Source organism: Corvus cornix, chromosome 23 (assembly GCF_000738735.6).
Source record: "Corvus cornix cornix isolate S_Up_H32 chromosome 23, ASM73873v5, whole genome shotgun sequence".
Lineage (NCBI taxonomy): Eukaryota > Metazoa > Chordata > Aves > Passeriformes > Corvidae > Corvus > Corvus cornix.
Window position 1 is genome coordinate 5377610 of NC_046352.1, and position 21337 is coordinate 5398946.

The window sequence follows — 21337 nt, forward strand, 5'->3', positions numbered from 1 at the left end:
GCAGTGCGTCATCCCAGCTCTCCTGCAAGGCCAGGGCTGCTTCTTCCTGTCCCTTTCCCTGTCCCTTTCCCTGGGCATCACTGTGTCACCTTCTGCTCTCCAGCACACTTGGCCTGTGATAAGCATGGCTGTAGCCTAAGGACAAACAAATCCTCTGCAGTCTGGCAGCTCCAAAACATGAAGACCTTGGGGTGGGTGATGCCAGGGCAGGAATTTCTCTCCCAGAAGTTGCTGCATCATGTCCATCCCAGCTGGCCAGGTTGGAGCACTCGTACCAGAGCAGGGTATTTCACAAGCCTCTGCCTCAGCACAGCCAGCAGGGTCATTTCCCGACTCCTTGGTGTCCCACAGGTCTGGAGACTGAAATTTCCCAGTGAAATTGCTGTTTAATGCTTGGCTGTTTCAGGAACAGGAGCTCTCCCCCCCTTTCACGCATTGGACAAACCAGGGCTTGCGATAATCATTAGTGCTCCTTGAAAAGCTGCTGTATGTTCTTGGAACTAGTCATTTGAAAGCACTCAGATATTATGGGAGGGGAGAAAACATGTAATTTCCTTCCACTTTCCCCCTCTTATGCCAATCTATGAATGTCACTGTTATTACACACAAACCTGTTCTGTGCTAGGGAGAGAAAGGGGCTGAGGAGGTTTAGGAAAAAAAAACCACAACCAGCCCTGGAGAAAAAAAAACAGGCAGTCTGTAATTTGCTGGAAAATTGAGCATTTTGTGGATGCAACAGGAGTGTGTAGCTGGCAGAGTGTGCTTGGAGGTGGAGCTGGGGCTGCAGGAGACAGGTGTTGGGGTGGAGGGACCACCCTGTCTGCCCTGTTGCCCAGGGAGCTTTTGGGGCCGGGGGGACCCCACAGTCCTGCCCTCGGCTTGGGATGTCCATCCTTTCCTTGCAGAGTTTCTTTGAAGGCTGGGATGCTTCGAAGAAGAAAGACAAGACCAAAGGGAGGCAGGATCACATGTCCACATGTGAGTGCCTTTAGCAAAGGCTTAGACCCCAAAAAGCTTCAGAAACCCGAGTTCTGCCGGTTCCTGGGGCAGAGTGATGGCCCAGGGTGCCCTGGTGGGTGACCAGCCCTGGCACTGATGGTCCCTTGTCCCCTTTCCCCAGATGACCGTCACCGCGTGAAGCTGCACCCGCTGCTGGGTGACCCCAACTCCGACTACATCAACGCCAACTACATCGACGTAAGTGGGGACAGGGCCCGTGTCCTTGGGGTCTGGGCTGGAACAGGAGCTTTCTGTGGATCCTGTGGACTCTCAGGGTCTGTCCAGCAGCATTTGGAGGAGTCTGGACAGCCCAGGGTGGGCTGGTCAGTGCATCCCTGGAACTCATCATGAAGGACCTGCCTGATTTATTGGTGTTCAACAGCAGTTTCTGCTCATCACATCTCTCCCTCCTCTGCTCTGCTCTGCTCTGCTCTGCTCTGTCCCTCCTTTCTCATTCCCTCTCTGCTTTTCCATCCCCTCACCTGCTCACGTGGCTGTGGATCGCCCTCTCCCTGGGTGGAGAATGCAGAGGTTAAGAGGACCAAGGGACCACCTGGGGCTCACAGCGGGCTACCCCTGGATCCTGCTGGTGTGTGTGAATCTGGTGATGTCCCCTGTCACCTCCAGCATCGCTGACACCAGGGCAGGTGCAGGAAGGCTCCAGCATCTCATAGAAGCAGCAGCAAATCCCACTCTTCTCTCCTGCCCTGAGGGTGTTGTCTGTCAGTGGTGGCCTGATCCCAGTGCCTGAGCAGTGTCCCTCTGCCTGTCCCTGTCCCCTGTGTCCTTTCTGCCCTGTCTCTCCCTGGCCCGCTCTGGGGCAGTGCTCTAACTCCTCTCTGCTCTGTGCCTCACTAATGTCTCTGATCTTTTTCTCTCAAACCTGTGTCCCAACGGGATCATTAAGATTCGGATTAACCGAGAAGTAAGTAACTGTTCCCCCTCTCCTCCCTTCTCTGCTCCCATCTCCTGCCAGGCCTCGCCCTGGGCAGCGTGGCCTAAACACCATCAGGGAGAGGCAGGCTGGGAAAACGTGTCCATAAACTGGGAATGATCCAGGGAATGGGAAAGCAGGGTCTGTGTGGCACTGGGGCATGGAAAGCAGGGCCCGTGTGCTCAGAGAAGGGGTTGAATTCGACCCCCAAAAATCGCACGGGGGATGGAGAAGCCACTGTCACCTCCATGTGTGTGGTGTGGTTTAACTTTGCTGGACCCTTGGCCACGGTGTGGACACTGTTCACAGTCCCTCTGGCAGTGGCCTGGCTGGAACGTGCTCTTGGAGCTGGGGTGTCCTTGTTCAGGGTTGAGCAGTGGGGATGAAGGAGGGGAGCAGGGCTGTCTCAGCACCAGGGGGCTGCTGTGGGGTGGGGGGTCAGCAACGGGGCTCTCCTGCAGCAGGAGCTGGAGTGGAGCCCGTGGATCCCTCAAGGCACTGATAAAGGATCCTGGTGCAGACCAGGGGTGAGCGTTGGGCATTACCTGAGCCTCTTGTGGGATGCAGGAGATGAACCCTGCCAGGACAGGGTACACTGAGTGTGGGGTGGCTGCTGAACCTTCTCCTCCTCCTGCAGTGGACCTGCAGGATCTGGCCCAGTGGCTGTGGGGAATTTCTACCAGTTGGGTGACTGGGAAGTATCTGATGGGTCTGTGCCCCAGCTCTCGGGTGTCTCAGTGTCCCCCAGCTTGGGACTGATGTCTCTGCTTCCCTTGCAGGGCTACCACAGGTCCAACCACTTCATCGCCACGCAAGGTGAGCCACGCCCTGCCCTCTCAGCCAGTGCTTCCTCAGCTCCTGATGTAGCAGCCAGGTTTTGCTCCTGGTGGGGTTAAACCTTGCAGGAGCAGGAAAGGAAGGGAGGGGGCCAATGCGGAGCAGCTCCCACCCCTCCTGCCTCCCCTTGGCACTGCGCAACCCTGGGGAAAAGGGCTCTGAGGTGCTGTGGGGCTGTTTGTGCTGCACGGGCAGGAGGGGGGACGTGGTGGCATTGGGGCGCTGCCAGGGCTGGGTTCTGCTGGTGGTGCCCATCCATCCATGGGGGCTTCTCCTGTGTCCCACAGGGCCCAAGCAGGAGATGGTGTATGACTTCTGGCGCATGGTGTGGCAGGAGCACTGTTCCAGCATTGTGATGATCACCAAGCTGGTGGAGGTGGGCCGGGTAAGGATCCCGTCCCTTCCCATCCCTCCGGGCTCCAGCTCTGCTGGAAGCTGCCTCCACAGAGCCAAACCCCATCCTGTCCTCTCCTCGCAGGTGAAATGCTCCAAATACTGGCCTGATGACTCTGAGATGTACGGGGACATCAAGATCACGCTGGTGGAATCGGAGACGTTGGCTGAGTACGCTGTGCGCACCTTCGCCCTCGAGAGGGTACGGCCCTGCCCCTGCCCAACCCCCGCTCAGCCACCTCTCACCCTCCACAGCTTGGCACTTACCAGTACCCTGTTTATTTAACCCAGTATGGGGTCACCAGGGGCTCCTTCCTTTGCCTTTTCCCTGGCTCTGTGCCCTGTGCCGGGCGAGTGGCTCAGCCCTGTGCTGGTTTGGACAGAGAGTGAGTGTTCAATTTTCGTGTGAGTGGGGTGAGATGAAGGACGCTTCCCTCTCCTCTGGGCTGGAGGTGATGCAGCCATCACTCTGCAGTGTGGGAACTGGAGATGGAGCCAGTGCAATTTACACTTGATCTACAGGAATGTCATGTTACTGTCTGGTGATAGGGCAAGGAGACTGAGGCTGCTGCCACCTCCTTTTTCTCCTTGGTGTTTTTTAACTCTCTTGCAGCCAAGAGGAGGGAGCTGCAGGGCTGCCCAAGTGCTGTGTGGTCCATCTGCTTGGATGCTGAACTGGCAAAATCATGGATTCCCCAGAAAACAGGTGTTTGAGTGACTTTGCCCTCTCACCCTTCCCTTGCAGCGGGGTTACTCGGCCCGGCATGAGGTGAAGCAGTTCCACTTCATGTCGTGGCCCGAGCATGGTGTCCCCTACCACGCCACGGGGCTGCTGGCCTTCATCCGCAGGGTGAAGGCGTCCACGCCGCCAGACGCCGGCCCCATCGTCATCCACTGCAGGTACAGGTGGGGCTCATGGAATGGGTGGGGCTTGAGGGACCTTAAAGCTCATCCCCAGAGCAGGGACACCTTCCCCTAGTCCAAATTCCTCCAATCCCTGTCCAGCCTGGCCTTGATGTCCCTCTGCGATGGCATCTCTCTGTGAAATGCCACCACTGGGCTGGTGGCAGCAGGGATGGGGGGCTGTGGCTGGTCCAGGGGGACAAGCAGGGAGCAGCACCGTGTTGGGGCTGCCCCAGCCTGTGACTGGTGACACAGCTCTGTCCCAGTGGACCGGGTGAAATGGCAGTGGGCAGTTTGACCCCTGCTGATGGTCAGGACGTGGGGTCTGGCTGAAGGGAGAGGCAGGGGGGCAGCAGGACAGCCCCGTTCCCAGGGTTATCCACAGGGCTGTCCCTGCGGGGCTTGGCCACGGGGACACCGGAGCTGGGAGGACACCAGTGACACATCTGAGCAGCTTTGGTGCTCTCCGTGCCCTGAGCAGGCCTTCCCACATGATGTGCTAATGGCTCTTCCTCCACTGGGCTAACCAGGAGGAGCTGATGAGTGGGAGGGATTTTTTTATTTTTTATTTGATTTCTCCCTGTCAGCCGCTTCATCAGCGTTCATTCACCAGCCAGGGTGATTAGTGCCCGTAGCCTGTAATCACTGATAATCACGATGAGTGATTCATCAGCCCCAAAAATTGGTTTTTCACTGGAAAAGACTCCGTAGGAAAGGAGCAGGGGGGTGGTTCTGTTCCTGACACATCATGGGGGGGTCACGGCACAGCAGGTCTCTGACTGTGACTCCAACCATGCCAGGGCTTGGGATGTCACCACTGCTGGGCTGGCTCTGGGCATCCTGCTGGGCTCAGCCTTACCCTGAGGGTGTCCCCTGGGGCATTCAGACCTGCTCATGCCAGGGGAACCTCCCTGCTCTCTCAGAGCTCTGAGCTGAGCCCTCCTTGGCACTTTTGGCTGAGATCCCAGAGAACTGTTGGCACTTGGATGGTTTAGTTGTCGGTTTTGGTGCAAAAACCGTGTGTTCTGCTGTCTTAAATTAAAAATGAACTTTAAATATGGGTGCCCACGCACAGCCTGACCATCACACGCCCCTGGGGCTGTGGCAGGGGTGTTTGGGCAGGTTTAGGGCTAAACCAGGCTCTGGAGGTGTGTGGGGTCCTTGCAGCCCTTCAGGGTTGCCCGGTGCAGGGTCTGTGTGTTGAGCCCTCACCCACAGAGACCTTGCTTGGTGCCCAGCAGCCTTTTGGGCCGTGTGTGGGTGCCAGCACAGACTGGCAATGTGTTTGCTGTTTCCCCTCCATCCCCAGCGCTGGCACAGGGAGGACTGGCTGCTACATTGTCCTGGATGTGATGCTGGACATGGCCGAGTGCGAGGGCGTCGTGGACATCTACAACTGCGTGAAGACCCTCTGCTCGCGGAGGATCAACATGATCCAGACGGAGGTGAGCGGGTGCCGGGGACACGCGGGGCTGCCGTCACCAGCCGGCTCTGGGGGCTCAGCCCTGTCCCCTCTCCTCCCCACAGGAGCAGTACATCTTCATCCACGATGCCATCCTGGAGGCCTGTCTGTGCGGGGAGACCAGCATCCCCGCCAGCGAGTTCAAGCCCACCTACAAGGAGATGGTGAGGATAGAGCCGCAGAGCAACTCCTCGCAGCTGCGGGAGGAGTTCCAGGTGAGTGCCCCAAAACCTCTGCGGCTCCCCCTTGTCCTCACCCTCCTGGTACTGACCCCGGCTGGGACCAGGCAGGGCTTTGAGGGGGACCCGTGTACCCGCAGACCCTGAACTCGGTGACCCCACACCTGGACGTGGAGGAGTGCAGCATCGCGCTCCTGCCCCGCAACCGGGAGCGCAACCGCAGCATGGACGTCCTGCCGCCCGACCGATGCCTTCCCTTCCTCATCTCCGTGGATGGAGACAGCAACAACTACATCAACGCGGCCTTAACTGATGTGAGTGTTCCCTGCGGAGGGAAGGGGCCGCTTCCCGTGGGCTCAGGCAACTTTTCATGGCAAAACTTTGCTCGGTTTGGATTTATGGCCTCGTTTTGCACAAGGGCAGGAAGGCTCACGGCTGCTGTGTGCAGGGGGAGGAAGGGCTGGGACTGGTGTAACGGGGTCCTGCATCCCTTCTTTTGCGTAGCAGCACCCTGCAAGAGCTTTCCTCCTGCTCTCATGAGTCAGGCACTGAGGGACTTCAGGATTTTGCAGTGAAACTGGGACAGGGGAGGGAGAGGAAGCTCCGGGGGCAGCACTGAGCCCTTCCTGTGCTGCCAGTCCCCCGTGATCCTCCTGCTGCAACTGGGGGGGCTCTGAGCTGCTCCCAAAGCCACCGTGCATCCCCCTGGTGCAGTCAGAAAGGACCCTGTGGTGACAAAGCTATCTCCTGGTGGCTGATGATCACAAAGCAGAGCAGAGGATGCTGCAGGCTCTGAGCCCACGCTGAACGATGGGGTCATTCATCACCAACCCCTCTTCCCTTCCCTTGAAATGCTTTGCATGGGCAGCACGGAGCCCCCCACACCCCAGGCATCTTCCCCGGACCCTGAGCGCTGACACCAGGCTGAGCCTTGTGTTTTCCATCCCGTGGGTGATTTATCCCGCTGGATCTCTGTGCGGATCTCATCTCCCTGATTCCTGCTCCCACAGCAAAAGCAGTTTGTAAGGCAGAGTGGGCTGCTGGTGGTGGGGAGTGGCTCTCGTAGTGCTGCAGTGGGATGGGAGTTTTGTTTCCAGCTTGCTTGCTGTTTGCCTATCATTTTATCTTTATGCATCACTGAGCCTCCCTTAATCTCTGCTAAAGGATCAGTGAATGAAATATTTTTTATAGACAACAAAGCCCTTTGGATGAAATTCTTGCTGAAGGGATAAAACCCATTTCCCTCTTTGGGGGAAAAAAAAAAAAAAAAGAAAAGTCTCATTTTCTTTAAGTGCCAAAGTGGTTTGCTCAGTCAGTCTGTCCATCTGTCAGATCAGCTTGGCCTGTGCCACCCGTCACCGGTGCTGGTGCCGGTGGAGCCGTGCCCTGCTGCACACCCTGCTGTCACTTACACCTGTGCCAAAGAGGTGGGTGCCAAGGCAAGCCTGGTGAAATCTCTTTCCCCTTGCTGCTCTCATGCCCCTCCTCGAGGGTGGAAAGCTCTCGCCAAGCGCTGAGGTCTTGCTGCTGCCCATGGACAGGGCTGGGGGAATGGTTCGATAAAGGCATTTCTGTGCGCTCAATCAGGAGGTTCTGCAGCAGGCAGAGGAACCCCCATCAGCAGAGAGATGTGGTGATTCTGTGTCTGAAGATGCTTGAGCCAAACTGTGTTAATTTAAGTGAGCCTGATGCAGTGTCGAGCTCAGCTGGCCCTTGGCAAACCAGCAGCAGGATGACCAAGGGGGATGTGTCTTGTTCAAAGCACAATCCAGAAATGCAGTCATTTCCTTCCCTCCCACTTCCTTCTTACAGTCTCTAGGATCTTTCACTTGGGGTTTTCTTTCTTCCCCACAAAAAAAATTGAGCCCAGGTTAGTGGTTGTCTCTGCAGCTCTCGGTGCCTGGTGGTGGGGTGCTCTGGGTGGGGATGATGCAGCGGGTGATGCTTCCAGTCAGGGCCAGGGTGCAGAGCTGGGGTCTGGGGTCTTCTGGGAGCCACGGCTTCTGCTTGCTCTTGGCTCAAAGGGGACATCTTTTCCCTAATTATTTATGCAAAATACCCTTTCCTGTGAGAGCAAAATGTGGGTACTTCCATCCTGACTAAGGGCAGGGATCACTTGGATCTCCCCATCACCAGGGCACTGAGGTACCGAGGCTGTGCCAGGGAGACCAGCTCTGCTCTGGCATGGAGAAGAGGGGATTGGTCCCACTCATCTGGTTGCACTGGTTTTTTGGGGTGTGACAACAGTAGCTCCAGTGTCACCGCTGTGTCCTTACTGGTGCTCATCTTCCCTCTCTGCAGAGCTACACCAAGAGCGCTGCCTTCATTGTCACCCTGCACCCGCTGCAGAACACCACCACCGACTTCTGGCGGCTGGTGTACGACTATGGCTGCACCTCCATCGTCATGCTCAACCAGCTCAACCAGTCCAACTCTGCCTGGGTGAGTGCTGCTGCCCCGGGGACTGCGCCGGCCCCATGGGTGGCTTTTGTCCTGCCCTGTCCCCGTTGGCCTGACAGCGCTGCAGCCCCTGCCTTGCTCACTCAGCAACTTCTCCTCTGCAAGGGGACACGGCACTGTGTGCAGCACTCAGGATTTGTCCCCTGTAAACACAGGGCTGGCCAGTTGGAGCCAAAGAGGTGTTGAGCAGCAGCCCAGCCTGGCTGCATGGAGTTGGTGTTGCACTGACATTGCATTGGCATTGTGCTGGCGTTGGTGTTGTGTTGGCATTGACGTTGCCTTGGTGTTGAGTTGGCGTTGTGCTGGTGTTGGCATTCCATTGGTGCTGACATTGCAGTAGTGTTGCCCTGGCGTTGTGTTGGCATTGAGTTGGCATTGGTGTTCCATTGGCATTGACATTGCAGTAGTGTTGCACTGGCGTTGTATTGGCGTTCCATTGGCATTGGCATTCCATTGGCGTTCCATTGGCATTGGCATTCCATTGGCGTTCCATTGGCGTTCCATTGGCATTGGCATTCCATTGGTGTTCCATTGGCATTGGCATTCCATTGGTGTTGGTGTTCCATTGGCGTTGGCTTTGAGTTGGCGTTGGCGTTCCGCTGGTGTTCCGTTGGTGTTGTCATTGCTCCAACAGGTCCATGTCCCCCCAGCTGGAGGCAGCTCTGCAGGTGGGGTCTCACCTGAGCAGGGCAGAGGGACAAGATTCTTTCCCCTTCCCCTTCCCTCTGCCATTTTCCTCATTGCTCAGCCCTGCCTCTCTCCTGCTGTCAGCTCTTCAGGGGTGTCTGGTTACAATATTTAGCTGGATCCGAAATGTTTACTGGTGTAAGACCAACAGGTAATAAATAACCTTTCCAGCAGGCAGCTCTGAAAGGTGACTTTGAGGGTACAGCACTCACTTGAACTACGCCTTGCCAAGGGAAGTTTTAATACCCAAATTACAGTTCTGAGTCTGGAAGGCTCAGAGATCTTGGAGATTTATAGCCCCTATTAATAACCAATTATTCCTCAGACACGTTTGCCGTGCGGTTGGGCCCAGGCCGTGGCTGACCTGCGTTGCTAAATGCCCTGTGAAAGTGCGGTGACAAACATCATATATTTTGTGTTGGTGCTGGTTTCCCAGCTGTCACACTGTGAAAACAATCTCACCCATGCTCCAGGGACTGAGCCATCCATCAGTGCTGTGATGGACACGGGGAGGAGGAGTTGCTCCCCAGGGATGCAGGCTGGGATTGCTTTGGCTTGGTGGGATGTCCTGGCCATGGGACGAAGAGCACTGACATCCCACACTGCTGTCACTGCTGGTGGCAGAGTGGCTCCTAAAGCCAACAGGGCTTGAGAGCCAACTGTGAGCAGCCCAGCCCTGCTCTGACATTGTGCAGGATCAGGTCTGTGCTGGAACTGGGGCAGAGCCCATCCTGCCTCCTCCTGACCAGCAGTGTCCATCCCACATCCTCCTGGACCAGTGGTGTCCATTCCCAGCAGTGTCAGCTGTTGTGTCCGTGCAGTGCCAGGGGGCTGTGTGGGTGCTGGGGGTGGACCTGACCTTTCATCTCTGATCCCTCAGTGAGCTGGGAGATCCTCCATCCATTGATGTGCTGTGTGAGAAACGTGGCCCAGCACCCCACCCTGGGGCCACCCCATGCCAGCGGCTCCCGGGGGGCCAGCACCAGCCACTCCCTTCACAGGCGTTTCCTGTCCTGCCTGCTGCCCTTCCCCATGTCCCAGCCCACATTCCCAGTCACGGTGAGCTGTGCTTCTCTCCACAGCCCTGCCTGCAGTACTGGCCCGAGCCGGGGCTGCAGCAGTACGGCCCCATGGAGGTGGAGTACATCTCCGGAGCGGCAGATGAGGACATCGTGTCCCGGCTCTTCCGAGTCCAGAACGTCACACGGGTGAGCTGCTTTATACGAATAACAGAATCCCAGGATGGTGTGGGCTGGAAGGGAACTTCAAAACCTTGTTGTTCCTGCCATGGGCAGGAACACCTTCCACTATCCCAGGTTGCTCCAAGTCCCATCCAGCCTTCCAGGTGGCCTTCCAGAGATGGGGCAGGCACAGCTTCTCTGGGCAACCTGTGCCAGGGCTTGACAACTCTTTTGGTGGAGAAATTTTCCCCTAATACCCCGTCTAAACTGCCCACAATGCAGCCTGAGGCTGTTTTCTCTTTTTTATCACTTGTTACCCGGGAGAAGAGACCGACCCCACCTGGCTCCCACCTCCTTTGAGGGAGTTGCGGAGAGCAGTAGGATCCTCCCTGACTGCTGGGGTCTCCAGCCTAACTCAGCTGCTTCAGAGGAGGCAGCCCCAGCTCTCCTCCTGCCAGAGAGGAACCTGTAAAATTGCCATTGCTCCATCCAACCTTTCTGGAGTTCACGGCTCCTTGGAAGGTTTTAGAAAACTGCTGGAAGACCTTTTTCCTCCTGCCTGAAGGTGCATCTCTGCCCAGCCACACACATAGCACGGGATGGACAGTCCCCACATGGGCACAGCAGCTCCTCTGGCACCAGCAGAGCCCTCTCCCTGCAGGATGAGAAGATCCACACGGATTTCTACCCTTTGCCAGTGTTGCATGGCTGGTTCAGCTGGCCTTGAAAGAAGACAAATGCAGGGCAGCAGGGAAGGGATGTGGGCTGTGTGGATGCAGAACTGCACGTGCAAAGAAGAAGCTGATTTACCTACAAATGTCAGCTGGGAGGAGGTGGCATCCCTGAGGTCTTTAAACTCCTGATGGTTGCCAAGAGGCTGAGGCCAGTGCCCCAGTGAAGGTCACTGGGCAGATGGGAATTAGGGAGCTTGGAAGGGAACGTATGGCTTGGCTGACGGCCCGGCTGGGAAGGTGCTTTGGCAGGGTGGCCGGGGCCAGAGGAGATAAATCCTGATTATCTGGACTCTTAACACAAAGAGGGTTTTGGTTCACACTCGCCGAGGGAGCATCTGGCATTTCCTGGGTGTCAGCACAAAACCCTACACCAAATATGCTCAGCTCTCGGGTGGTAGAATATACTCCAGGCTAAATTAAAATGCAGCGTGATGGAAATCTCTGGATCGACGAGGAGATTCCTCCAAGGAGCAGATTGCTGGAGCAGGGATGGTAAATGCATGCAGCCACTTTGTGCCAAGCCTTGCTGCAGTGGAAATGGGTGTTGGGGGTGTCACAAGTGCTCTGGAGCTTTCCCCTCCCTTCAAAACAGATCCCAAAACTTTCCTTCCTGGGCTGTCAAAGGAGTTTTCGTCTGTTCTAACTCCCTTTATTTGTTTCCTCTTCCCGGTCTGCCTTCCTGGCTTCCAGCTGAAAGCAAAACCTGGAGCCCCGTGTGGTCAGCCCATCACAGGCACATCACCAGCTCACAACAAAGCTCCCAAAAAGGTTCAGACATTCCCCTGTTTGGGGTGTGCAGATTGGAGTGGGCACCAAATTCAGGAACACCAATTCCCCTACAGGAACACCTGGTCCTTCTGGCTGGAGAAGGTCTGGCTCTCATCCCACTGAAATTGGGTGGATGGAGCCCTCCAGAGTGTCCCCCATCGGTGCCTGACCCCCCATCAGTGCTTGACCCCCCTTTCTCCTCCACGTGCTCCCCACACAAGAGCTGTGAGCCCCAGGCTGTGTCTGGAGGGGGTGACTGTGGTCTCATCCCATCCCGTGCTCGGGATGCTCCGGGTGCTCCTGAGCAGGAGCCCCACATCTGCCTGGCTCAAGCCTGCTGTGCTCCGTGGCTGTAATCCTGCTCCTGGATCCAGCTAACCAGATTAGGTTTCCAAACTAACCAGATTACCAGGTATTAAGCTCCCGCCTCTGTGGCAGCTTCTCAGCAGCCTCCTGGTTTACAGTGAGCACAACAGAGCCACATCCCGTGGATCTTCAGCGTGCAAAGGAAGGGTGTGATGGAGAAGCCCTGGGGAGGCTCAGGGGCCTGGGAGCAGGTTTTGGGGGATACACAGACAAGCCAAGATGCTGTGGGGTCAGATAAACCATGTCAGTGGGGCTTCTCCTGGGCAGGATGGGGTGGTGGAACCAGTGTGAGCTGGAGGAGGAGGCTGAACCATCCGTGTGAAAGCAGCAGGAAAGGGTTTTCCTCTCTGCCTTTTCTGTCTGTGCATGGCAAACCCCTCCTGCCCTCCATCCAACCTCCAGTGGAGGCAAATGAGGGCAGCCCATGGGTCCCAGCTGATGAGTTTTGCTTTTCCAGTTGCAGGAGGGGCACCTGATGGTCCGGCATTTCCAGTACCTGCGCTGGTCAGCCTATCGAGACACCCCAGACTCCAAGAAGTCCTTCCTGCACCTCCTGGCCCAGGTGGAGAGGTGGCAGAAGGAAAGTGGTGATGGCAGGACTGTGGTGCACTGCTTGTGAGTGTCAGCTGGGGAGGAGCAGGCTCTGCTGGGGGAGAGAGCTCTCCAGGTTCCCTGTCCACAGCTCTGCCTGGAGATCCTCCACAAAGCCCTCAGCGGGGTCCCCACATGGGGCTACCTCTGCCACAACATGAGTTTTGGGTGAGGCACCCTGTGGTCACCTCCTGCGTGAGGTGGATGCTCAGCAGGGGTGACACCAACCTGCCCTTTGTGCTGGTCCCCCACCCTTGGCAGAGGTTCCAGCCCTGTCCCCACGTCCTGTGTGTGTAACAGGCTCCGAAGGGATGTGGCAGGAGCTGTGCCACCCCCACCACTTGCTGCTCATCGGGGGGGACAGGGAATAATGGAGTGGTTTGGCTGGGAAGGGACCTTAAAGCTCATCTCGTTCCAGTGGGAGGGACACCCTGTACTAGACCAGGTTGCTCCAAGCCCTGTCCAGCCTCGGATGGTCTCCATGCCCCTCCTTCTGGGCGGATTGGCTCACAAACACTGTGCTCCCCTCGGATGGGACCCGGCACGTCCACAGATGGGGAGAGACAGCAGGAGAGCCTTTAATCAAAAACTAATTACAGCCTTGTCCATCTTCGTTAGCTGAAGGATAATTTGAGAACACGCTTTATAGAGCTCTGGCATCGTGTTCTCTCTTCCTCTCCCCTGTTCCCGTTGCTGCCAGGGATCAGGTGTGGTGGTGTGGGAACGGGGGTTCAGCCAGGATTTGGGGAGGCTCCCAGAGCTCTGGGTGGAACATGGGACGGTTCTTCCAGGCAGCAGCACCACCCTGTCACCAGGCCTGGGTCACCTCTGGGACATGGCAGCTTCCCCAAGGTCACATGGCAGGGCTGGGAGTTGAGCCCAAATGGCCAAAATCCAGCCCTGGTCCAGAAATGTGTTTCCATGCTCTTGTGAGGGTTGGAGGGCAGGATCATTGTCCTGCTACCCCATGGGGCAGGTTCAGGTCCCCATTTTGGGTACAAGGCCCTGCTCTGGGACATCCCCCGGGATGCAGGGTCAGATAGAGAAAGGGAGACTTGGAGGGAGCAGGAAGGGGCTCTGATGCCACCTCCTCACTCCTGACATGTGTCTTTGTCCCACCAGGAACGGAGGTGGCCGGAGTGGCACCTTCTGCGCCTCCACCATGATCCTGGAGATGATCAAGTGTCACAACATGGCAGATGTCTTCTTCGCTGCCAAGACCCTCCGCAACTACAAACCAAATATGGTGGAGACCTTGGTAAGCACCAGACCCTCCCTGTCCACCCTGGCTGCTGGTCCTGGCATGGAGGAGAGGTGCTGGGGATGCTCACCCCCCACAACACCGCCGTTTCCACCACGATGAGCATCATGGGCCTCCTCACGCCAGCACAGTGCTGGGATGGGCTGGGAAGTGAGGCAGCTCGTCAGAGCAGCCTTGGGCTTGTCTTCATCCTGCTGTGCCAGCTTGGCCTCGGAGTCAGTGCTGGGACTGTTGGAAATCCTCCCCAGGAGTTGTAACACAGAGTCACATTCACCCATGGGATGCAGCTGTGGTTCTTTGGAAGGTTTGTGGTGTTGGGAGCAGCTCTGGTGTGGAGTCAGATAAATTCCTGTCGGACTTATAAAAGGGAATGAGCATTTGGAGTGAAGTGAATGGGTGGACAAGCTGCTGGGAGCAGCAGTGGACTGATATGTCCTGAGGGGGAGGCTGGAGCTGGCAGCAGGTCAGGGCAAACAGCCCCTGCCCTAGTTCAGGGCCTGATGATGGAACAGGGGAGGGAGCAGGTGCGTGTCCATCTCCGTGGTGGAGGGATCCAGGTGCCTCATGATGTTTTAAAAGCAAGTCAGCTGGAAATGTTTACCCTGTTTGGATTATAAAATCCCTAAGTTGCAAAATGAAATGGTTCTGAGGAAGGGATGTGATTTGCATTAGGAATTAAAAGCAGAGGAGAAGCTGAGGGAGGGGAGAGGGGAGCAGAGGGAGGGATGCAGATAATGGAAAGATGATGTGACGAGCATGAAGCCACCAGACCCATTGGGCTAAATTGCAAAGGTATTAAAAAAAGGCAACATTTCCCATCAAGACACGAGCCTCCTCCCGCCTCAAATGAACCTGAACCGGCTATTCTGGGAATCTCAATCTCCCAGAGTCACCGGGAGGCCAGATCCGTGCCTGGTGTGAGGAGCTCATCCCAGCGGAGAGCACTTCCCGCTGCCTGTGCCTCTTCCCCCTCTTGCCCTGGGGGTTATTTTTATATGATGATAAATGGAAACAATCCCTTTCCTTAATCCAAAAAGCATTATGTGCTTTTAATCTGGACTGCCGCAGCCTCCTTGCTTTGAAGTCCTTCTCCCCCTCTGCCCGCTCCCACCTGGGGTCCCGGAGCTGCCCACCCGTGTGGGATAATGGGATTTTCATGCTGGTGCTCAGGCCCAAATCCCTGTCCTGCAGCTGGGATTTGGGGAGATGAGCTCTCCCCTCTCCCTCCCTGCTGTCACACCCAGAGTGCTCCCACTGGACGTCCCAGTGCTTGTAGCAGCACCAAAATCCTGATTTATTTGGAGTTTTTCCCCCCCTCTGGCCAGTTTTGCTCACTGGAGCAGCATCTCCTGGGGATGGGCACTGCCGCAGTCGGAGCTCTCCCGAGGTTTCTGTGCTGTGAGTTGTACGAGGGCGGCAGAGCACGGGAGCAGGGCGTGGAGAGGAGGACAGGGGTGGATGAGTCTGCGCTCACAAGCCCCAGTTCAGGGATTTTTGTTACAAAACCACGAGTCAGCCACTCTGGGCTTCCCCTTTACGCAGCTGAGGGGAGTGAAGGGTGGGAGGATGCTGACACCATCCCTGGATGTCTCAGGAAAAGGTGGGAGAGCGAGCCCGGTCCTGCCGGGCAGGAGAATTTGTGATAAAGGAGCGTCCTGGCAGCCAGGGCAGGGCATCTCCATCCACTACAGCCAGGGGTATTTGCCTGGGTGCTCTCCCCTTTCCCAGCCTCTGCTGAACTCAGAAACAAGCACTCCTCGATTTCTTGCCTAAGGTTTTATTTTGGACACCTCCTGACCCCAGACTCCATCATTCCCACAGCTCTGCCACCACTTGATTGACAGCTGTCAGTCACTGAGGTGATGAGGTCGCTGAATCCCCAGTGCTGGTTGTACCTGGGGTGGGGAATAAAGGTATTTTCACAGGAAGGGGACGTTGCAGTCCAGGTCCCTCCCTCGGGGCAGGGGGAGGTGCCGTGTGTCCCCAGAGTGCTGGATTTCTGTGCGTGTGGGGCCGTGCGATGTGCCCCAGCAGTGGCTGTCGTTGGCCAAGAGAGGGGTTTTTCCTGGCTGTGGCTTCAGCTGGACTGTCACGGGGCCCGAGAGGCTGACAGGTGTTTCCTTAAGGCTGCTGACATGTGTTTTTCCTCAGACAGGGACACATTTGGGAAATTCCCTTGGGATGGTAACATCCCCTCTTCTCTCCCCGAACAGGAGCAGTACCATTTCTGCTACGACATAGCACTGGAATACCTGGAGTCCCTGGAGACCAGATAGCACCTGGCCACGGAGGGGCACCAAGGGCTGTGCAGGGGCCGTGCCAGCCGCGCTTCCCAGCTGGACGCTGCGGCCCTGCTTGGGGTGGGGAGGGAAACAGCAAAGGACCCACCGGGAAACCCTTCGGATGCAGGAAACGAACGGACGTGGGGATGTGTTGGCTGCTCTCCATCTTCATCCTCCGCTCTCCATCCTTCCTCCCTGCCCCGGGCATGTCCGAGCGGCCACGGGTGGATCCCACAACTCATCCCGTCCCTTGGAGTCATGCCTGGGGTTGGTGTGTGCAGGATGAGGCCCTGCGGTGCTGGTGAGTCTGGAGGGGAGGAAGAGGAACCGGAAGGAGCCGAGGCTGTTCCCCAGCAGGGAAGGATGGATACTGGGAGATGCTGCTCTGTAGTGTGTGGAATTGAAGCTGCTCCTGGAGGAGCCCGGAGGCTGCCAGAGGTTTTCCCTTGGTGGGACTCGCTCTGAGCCGGAGCAGAGACACCCCAGGAGCTCTTGAGTTTTTGCCCGTTCGTGCCATGAGTTTGATCCTCGCTTGTTTTAGTTCTGTGAGTTCTGCCCCATTGTGTATCCAGCCCTGGACAGGCAGGGGTGAGGGGTGAGGGGTGGGGGGCACTGGCCAGGCAGTGTCCCTCTGCAGGGACCAACCCGGACCCTCCTGGTGCTTCTGCAAAGCTTCTGAGGGGATGGTTCCCCAGCATCTCCACACCTTCCTCTCCACCTGTAGCAGTGAATTCCTCCTGGTGTCCCACAGGCACTGGCCCATGGGGTCTGCTTTTAACCCCTTGTGTGTAGCTGCATTTGAAGCAAAATCCTCAAAATTCGGGTCCATCCCAAATACTTCCTGGATGTCACCCCCGGGCAGTTGCCCGTTGATGCTCTTGGCTTTTGCTGGGCCTGGTGGGGCGGGAGGGCCGGTTTTGGGGTGGCGTTGGCTTGGGCTGAGCTGTGCTGAAGCCGTGGCCGTGTGTCGGGGCTGGACAGGGGGAGGTCCCCACATCCCTGTGCCCCCGGGGCTGGTGGCTGAAGGTACCTGAGGCTTTTTAGCTCCATCCTGCTGCAGGTGGGTGTGCAATGGCACTTTCTCCATCTGCTGTTGTGGAAATTACCGGGATTCTGCTCTCAGCCTGGTTGTAATAAAATAAACGGCCTTGGGAAGGTGCAGCCGGAGGGATCCATGTCTGGGGTCTGCCAGGGGAACTGAGGGGAGGTTGGTTCTGTCCTGAGGACCAGGCAGAACCCTTCTGGGGGGGATGGAGCAGAGCAGATGAGAAACTGTCCTCCACATGCTGGAGGTTTCCTGTGGGCAACCCTGTCCTTCATCCATCTGCCATCCTTCACCCCCATCCTCCAGCCCCACCTCCCCAGGGCAGGGGCAACTTCCCACCCTGCCTGCCTGGAGCTGGTGATCCCTTTACCCAGGGAGCTCTCCCCAGGGAATCACGAAGGCTGCACAGCTGAAATGGCCGTGTCCTGGAGGAGCAAACCCAGGAGCTGTTTCCATCCACCTGCCAAGGGTGAAGGAGAGCAGGAAGAGCTGTCCCTGTCCTCTCTCCCCTTGGACAATGTGCTGCTGCTGTGGTGATGGGGATTCCAGCACTGTCCCAGACCCTCGGCTCTCCCACTGCCTTCCTGAGGAATTCACAGCCTGACAATAACTTATTCCAAGGGCTATTTGACACCATCCCTTCTTTCTCTCCTGCCTCACCTGCCTCACCTGCCGTGAGCCCATTCTGTCTCATCATCAAAAGCTCTTTGTTTACCCCCAAATGGTCTGGTAACACCAGTACCTGGCTACACCAGTGCTCACACTGGGATAAATCAGTGTCCTTTTCCCAGTCCCCATCTCTCCACAGACCTGTCCGTGCTGTCCTAGGGAAGGTGCTGCACAGTGGCTGCAGAAAGGAGCAGAAATTGTTTGGTTTTGTGTGAAAATAGCTGAGCTGAGCCTCCGAAATCCCTGGGAATGGGATGGTTTGGGGGCTGCTCAGCCCTAGGAACTGGAGGGGTCCAGTTCCTGATGGACCACACACATCCTCCTGGGGTCCAGAGGGAGGGAGCGTCCCATAGGGCTCCGCAGGTGAAGTATTGCCAGGAGGAGGAAAAGGAGGAAAACTGAAACCCCAGGTAGTCCTACAGAGACAACAGAGACTGGAGGAGCTGTATATATGTTTTAAAATCAAGATTCTTTCCTTTTTATTTTATTTTGATGCCTCCTTGCTGGGTGTCTCTGGGTTTTTAGGGCATCTCTGGTGAAGGGCAGACTTTGAAATCCAAGTGCTATGAAACCCAACCCATCTCCAGCTCCTACTGAGATGCTCCTCGGACACGAGGCAAGGCCATCCTGTACATAGAAATATATATATAGAAATCTATATATAAAAATATAAATACTGTTCTTAAGATGGATAATGTTTATTGGTATTACAGATTGGAGTGGTGCTTTTTTTTTTTTTAAATAAAAACAAAACAAAAAAAAGGAAAAAAATTAAAACCCAAGAAAAACACCAAATTGGAACGATTTTGTCTATATGCAGAAAAAGTGATCCTAAAAGCTGGCAGCACCCCAGAGCTGCTGCCAAAGGGACTTGGGACCATGAGGCAGCTCCACCATGGAGGGGACAGGGCAGTGGGACTGAGGGAGGGACACGTCTGATGTGGATTGTACCACGCACATCCAGCTGTTGTTAACTGTTTTTTTATTATTTTGTTATATTATTATTATTTTTGGCTTTCTTTCCTTTGAAGAAAATCAGTTGCATAAATAAATGTTCCAAATTTGTGATGGCCTCTGGAGTTCTTTCCTGGCTCTGGGCTGGGACCTGTGCTGTGGGGAGCCCTGAGCTGCAGAACAAGCCTCTCCCTCAGCCCTGTCTTTTAAAGGGTATTTTTGGGAGTGGCTTTGCAGGGCCAGGTTCCTGCAAAGCCCTCATGGCACAGATGGGGTTGCCTTGTGCTTCCAGAGCTTTGCTGTTGGTGTCCCCCTGGAGATCTCGGACAGGTCGGGGTTTCCCAGGCACCCTGGCTGCCCACAGCTTCTGATGGACCTTCCCCATTGCTGGAGAAGGTGGTGTGGAGGAAGAAGTATTCCCAAGGCCTTTCTCAGCTGGAAAATGAAATCCTGTTGTAAGAAGAGCCTTCAGGAAAAGTTCCTGCATTGTCCTCAGTGATTTATTTATTACGAAGCAGCCTTCGGTTAAATGTGTTGTGATATGAAACACTTCCAGTAACACTTGAGTCTTAATTTAATGGAGACCAAGGAAAAAAAATCTAATTGACTTGTCAGGATTGTTTTTCATCTTTAATTAAGGCTCGTGAAGGAAGCAGTAATTACACTTTACTGATAAATAATAAAAAGGGGGATCATGCAAATTAAAGCCAAGTCCTGCCCTTGGGAAGGGCTTGGGGTGCGTGGGGTCAGCCCTGGCAGGGGTGTCCCTGGGGATGAGCTCCGTGTCCCCAGGGCTGTCCTGGAGGGCAGGGTGGGCTCGGGCTGGTCTGGAGTGAACAGAGAGACAGCAGCTGCTCCCACCAGGGGCTGTGAGCTGTGGCTCATTAAGGTAAAACAGGGAGCAGTTCTGTGGGGACACCGGTGGTGGCCACTGGGTCTGGTGGCTCTCGGAGGCCCTGGGAGCTCGGAGGTGTGGGTGGCATCAGTGTCCTTCCTCCCCTTCTCCCTGCAACTTCTGGAAGAGGCATGGACAGCCCGGAGAGCCAACAGGGCCTCAGAGCCGGGACAGGAGCAGAAGTCCAGGTGCTTATCCTGTGGAGATGTCCTGCGGAGATGTCCCTCTGTGCCACCCTGGATTCATCGGTGTGGCCTGGTGAGTGACCTGTGGGGGGTGGGATGGGATGGGACGGGACGGGACGGGACGGGACGGGACGGGACGGGGTGGGATGGGATGGGATGGGATGGGATGGGATGGGATGGGATGGGATGAGATGGGACGGGATGGGGTGGGATGGGATGGGATGGGATGAGACCACTCTTTCCCTGCTGTGCAGAGCCAGGAGAGCTTGGCGTGGGCATGGCTTGAGGCACTTGGGTGCCCATGCTGCTCTGCCAGGCCTGGATGGATCAGAGCTGCTTAAAGGGAGCATTTGCATGTCAATAACCTATCCAAAGATGTGTCCAATGCCCGGCTCCTGGCTCCTGGGAATCGCTTGCCAACTCCATGCCTCCTTTGTGCTGTTATCTGCAGCACACATGCCCGGTAGGGCTGGTAATAATTTTCCTAAGCCAATGTCATGGTATTGTTGGAGGTGACCTGGATATTCTCATTCCATCCACAGGCTCGTTCCCTAATCCTGGCTGACAGACAGTGCTGGAAATGTTGGGGAGCCCAGCTCCAGCCCGGGGGATGTCCAGCAGCAGCCACAGAGGTGGCATGGGGGGACCCCTGTCCCGCCCCTCTCCACCTACCCAGAGGGGTCAGTGTTCCCAGTGGGTGCTCAGCTTTGTCCTCACCAAGCCCACCGTGGCCATCCTGCCCCTGGAGAGCCCCAGAGCACCCTCAGGACGCGGGGAGTGTTCTCAGGAGGTGCCCAGACCTCACCCACCCAGGTATCGAGGGCTGTGACCGAGGCAGTCACAGGAATTGTGGGCAGGGATTCCTCCTCCTCCTCTCCTCCCTCAGTGCTCCTTTCTGGCGTGGGGGTCCCACCTGGAACCCCCACCCCATCCCCCCCAGCAGCTCACGGCCCTTCAGCCCTCTAAGGTTTGGGCTTTTCCTTTTGATGTGGCATTTTGGCAGCTGCCTTGAGCCAAGGGGCAGAGCAGAGGCAGGGCTGGGGGAGGCTGTGTTAAACCCTCCTGATTAACCTTGGCAGGTTAATTCATCAAAATGAAACCCAAATTCAATTAATTGCAGTGGCCCGTTTATCACCTGGGATGTCCCTGCGAGGCCGAGAGCTGCCGTGGCTCAGGCTGGGCCCATCCCCTCCATCCCCTCTCTGCTCCCTGTCCTGCAGAGACCTGCTGAGCATCCGCGCTGGGATGGGACACACCCGTCCCACTCCTGTCCCTGGGGCAGGGCCACGTGCCCGGACCACCCGTCCATCCTTGCTGGGTTTGTTTTTGGGCACAGGTGAGGGGAGGGCTGGCTGGGTGGGGTGACCTTGTGAGGTGACCTTGTTCCCATGGACAGCTGGGCCCTGCAGGGATGCCCGGGGCTCTGATTCCACGGTGGGCACAGGGAGCAGAGGCTGAAGAGTCCAGGGATGTGCCCATCTCCCCAAGCCATGATCCAGCGGCACAGACACTGCGCTTTTCCAGAGACTTCCCACCTCTCCAGTGCCCCAAG

At 56.5% G+C, this 21337-nt stretch overlaps 1 protein-coding gene across 6 annotated transcripts in view; it reads left to right on the top strand.

Annotated features, from left to right (window-relative positions):
- The window catches only part of PTPRU (protein tyrosine phosphatase receptor type U), a 56575-nt gene extending 37758 nt beyond the window's left edge, over nt 1-18817 (top strand). For 3 of the 6 annotated variants that reach the window (XM_039564567.1, XM_039564569.1, XM_039564571.1), the window contains 15 exons: nt 906-978; nt 1121-1197; nt 1907-1924; nt 2713-2749; nt 3058-3155; nt 3249-3365; nt 3909-4063; nt 5376-5511; nt 5594-5743; nt 5848-6021; nt 8009-8149; nt 9937-10062; nt 12361-12518; nt 13617-13752; nt 15969-18817. In XM_039564567.1, the coding sequence (XP_039420501.1) occupies nt 906-978; nt 1121-1197; nt 1907-1924; nt 2713-2749; nt 3058-3155; nt 3249-3365; nt 3909-4063; nt 5376-5511; nt 5594-5743; nt 5848-6021; nt 8009-8149; nt 9937-10062; nt 12361-12518; nt 13617-13752; nt 15969-16031 (1659 nt within the window). In that variant the 3' untranslated portion in view covers nt 16032-18817. The remainder of the gene's footprint in view (nt 1-905; nt 979-1120; nt 1198-1906; nt 1925-2712; nt 2750-3057; nt 3156-3248; nt 3366-3908; nt 4064-5375; nt 5512-5593; nt 5744-5847; nt 6022-8008; nt 8150-9936; nt 10063-12360; nt 12519-13616; nt 13753-15968) is intronic. The other 3 variants (XM_039564568.1, XM_039564570.1, XM_039564572.1) reach the window with 1 other exon arrangement.
- Nucleotides 18818-21337: the final 2520 nt, after the last annotated feature.